Here is a 2,093-nt window from a genome sequence, read left to right as displayed (position 1 = left end):
ATCAATTTCGCTGAAACTGATACTTGGGTATCTTCAATTTTAATGGGTTTTGTGATTTCCTTTGCTCTTTGCTTCTAATTTCACTGTTAGTGTTGTCTATCACTTGTTAAGGTCTCCGTTGTACGCCATTTTTTTTTCAGTCTAAGCAAGCCACCGTGTTGATTGTTCTTTTTTGATTTACTGTGATTTAACAATCGGATGCGTTTTTTTTTGGTGGATTCATTTCCGGGAATTTTGGATTTTATTGTGTTTTAGAGTTTTAAGTGTGTAAGATCAAGGTGGTGATCGCATCTTCTTTGTTGGTCTGATAGCTCTCTAATGCCTTTTCGATCAAGTTCTTTTTATGGGATGATAATTGATTGTTTTATGTTGCAGAAATGTTGGAGACGGGTTTGACTATTATGAGCCTGGTTTTGACACCTTGAGAGTGCGAGATTTCTGGAGTTTATTTAAGTCGAAATGAAGAGGAAATCGCCAGTACAAGTTCAAGCTCTTGAGGCTTTTTATTTCGGTACTAAATCTTATTAGTTTTATTAGTTTGTGGGTGTTGATCATTTTTGTAAGAATTGGCCTCTTGTGCTACCTTTTCTGTGTATAATTTACCGTGGATCTATTTCTGATGGTTGTTATGTATATATGATGGCAGAGCAAATGTATCCGACACCTAAGGAAATGGAGGACATGGGCAAGTCTTTAGGGTTTACAGTGAAGGAAGTAAGTGGGTGGTTCAAGAGGAGAAGAAGTAGAGGAAAAGGCATGATATCGCCGGCGGATGATGTGGTGGGAGCAGGGAATCCTCAGTCATACAATACATCTCGCATTAGGAGTTCCAGATGTGATTTTAGAGCAGGTGTTAAGAAAAGATCTAGTGTTGAGACAAGGAAGGCCAATTGCCAAGAGTTGTTTACTTCACAACACATTTTGGCCAAGATCTTTCGAAAGGATGGTCCGCCGCTTGGTTCTGAGTTTGACCATCTCTCGTCTGGAGCACGCAAAGGTATATTTACCTTTTTGGCTACATTGCAAGATAAAACATGTCACACTCTATGGAGAAGGCTTGGATTTCTGAAAATTTGACTTTTAACACCAACGCTTTATACTGTGGCAATGATGTTAGTTCTTTCTTATTAGTTTTGATTTTTCTTATGAGAAACATCTATGACTGGACAATTGGACCCCGGATGAGTGCAGACTTGATTTGTTTGCATGACTTCAAAAGTATGTGACAGTTATGTTTGATTCTTATGTGTGACTTCTTTTCCTTCTCATAGCTTCTTGGCTAGGCACTTCATCTGTCGAGCAACAGAAACAGATAATGACAAGAAAGAGAAAGGTAGTGGATATATCTTATGTGTTGTTTCATAAGGTAGTTTTACCTGGGTTTGCTAAATAACTTAGTCCCTGATCTTAATTTTCTTTAGATTTCTGAGCTGATGGATCATACCATTCAAGAGAATGCTACTGTGATGAAACATGGTATTGGAAAGGGTTTGATGACAGTATGGCGGGTAATGAATCCAAACAGGAGGGACGTATCTCCTTGCGTTGGTTTATTGGATGAAAGAGCTACATTACCTCAAAGCTCAGCATGTAATCCCCCACATCAAAAGAAAAAGCAAAGACAATTAGCGTCAATACTGGTATTTTTTACCTACTTTATCTTTCATAATTCTGATTCATTCTCTTTCTGTTGCCCGTTTTCTCTTAAATTTCTTACTAACTGCATTTTTCATTCTTCAGAAGCAGAAACTGTTGCAGAAGAGGTCGACAGAAAAGAAGAGGCGTTGTATAAATAGAGAGGTAGCTTGATCTTTTTTTGGAACATGTTATTCATTATAGTCACATGGAAAGTGCAAATAAAATGTTAACTCTTTCTATAGGTGGAATTGAACAAAGATGAAACTCAAAGGGAATTTAAAGAAAACTGTGAGCTTGCCCTGGACAGGGAGGTATTTAAAGAAACCTGCCAAACAACTTCGATACTAGTGGATGACGAGGAATTAGAGATGCGTGAGCGACAGGAGAGAGGAAACCCGTTGACTTGTTCATGCCATCATTCTAGTAGTGGATCTCATGGTTGTTTTCTTTGCAAA

The 2,093-nt window shown here is 38.1% G+C and overlaps 2 protein-coding genes across 2 annotated transcripts in view; one reads left to right on the top strand and one right to left on the bottom strand.

Annotated features, from left to right (window-relative positions):
• LOC104720447 overlaps positions 1 to 223 on the bottom strand; it is a 2,696-nt gene extending 2,473 nt beyond the window's left edge. The window contains exon 1 of the mRNA XM_019230754.1: positions 203 to 223. Within this exon, the coding sequence (XP_019086299.1) occupies positions 203 to 223 (21 nt within the window). The remainder of the gene's footprint in view (positions 1 to 202) is intronic.
• LOC104719188 (homeobox-DDT domain protein RLT3-like) overlaps positions 376 to 2,093 on the top strand; it is a gene marked incomplete at its 5' end in the record, with an annotated part of 6,108 nt that continues 4,390 nt past the window's right edge. Inside the window, 6 exon segments of the mRNA XM_019230753.1 lie at positions 376 to 511; positions 647 to 997; positions 1,272 to 1,333; positions 1,422 to 1,640; positions 1,741 to 1,800; positions 1,881 to 2,088. Coding sequence (XP_019086298.1) covers positions 460 to 511; positions 647 to 997; positions 1,272 to 1,333; positions 1,422 to 1,640; positions 1,741 to 1,800; positions 1,881 to 2,088 — 952 coding nt within the window.

This window comes from Camelina sativa, chromosome 10 (genome assembly GCF_000633955.1).
Source record: "Camelina sativa cultivar DH55 chromosome 10, Cs, whole genome shotgun sequence".
Lineage (NCBI taxonomy): Eukaryota > Viridiplantae > Streptophyta > Magnoliopsida > Brassicales > Brassicaceae > Camelina > Camelina sativa.
Note: the sequence above shows the minus strand (reverse complement) of the source record. Positions and strands in the feature narration are given on the sequence as shown.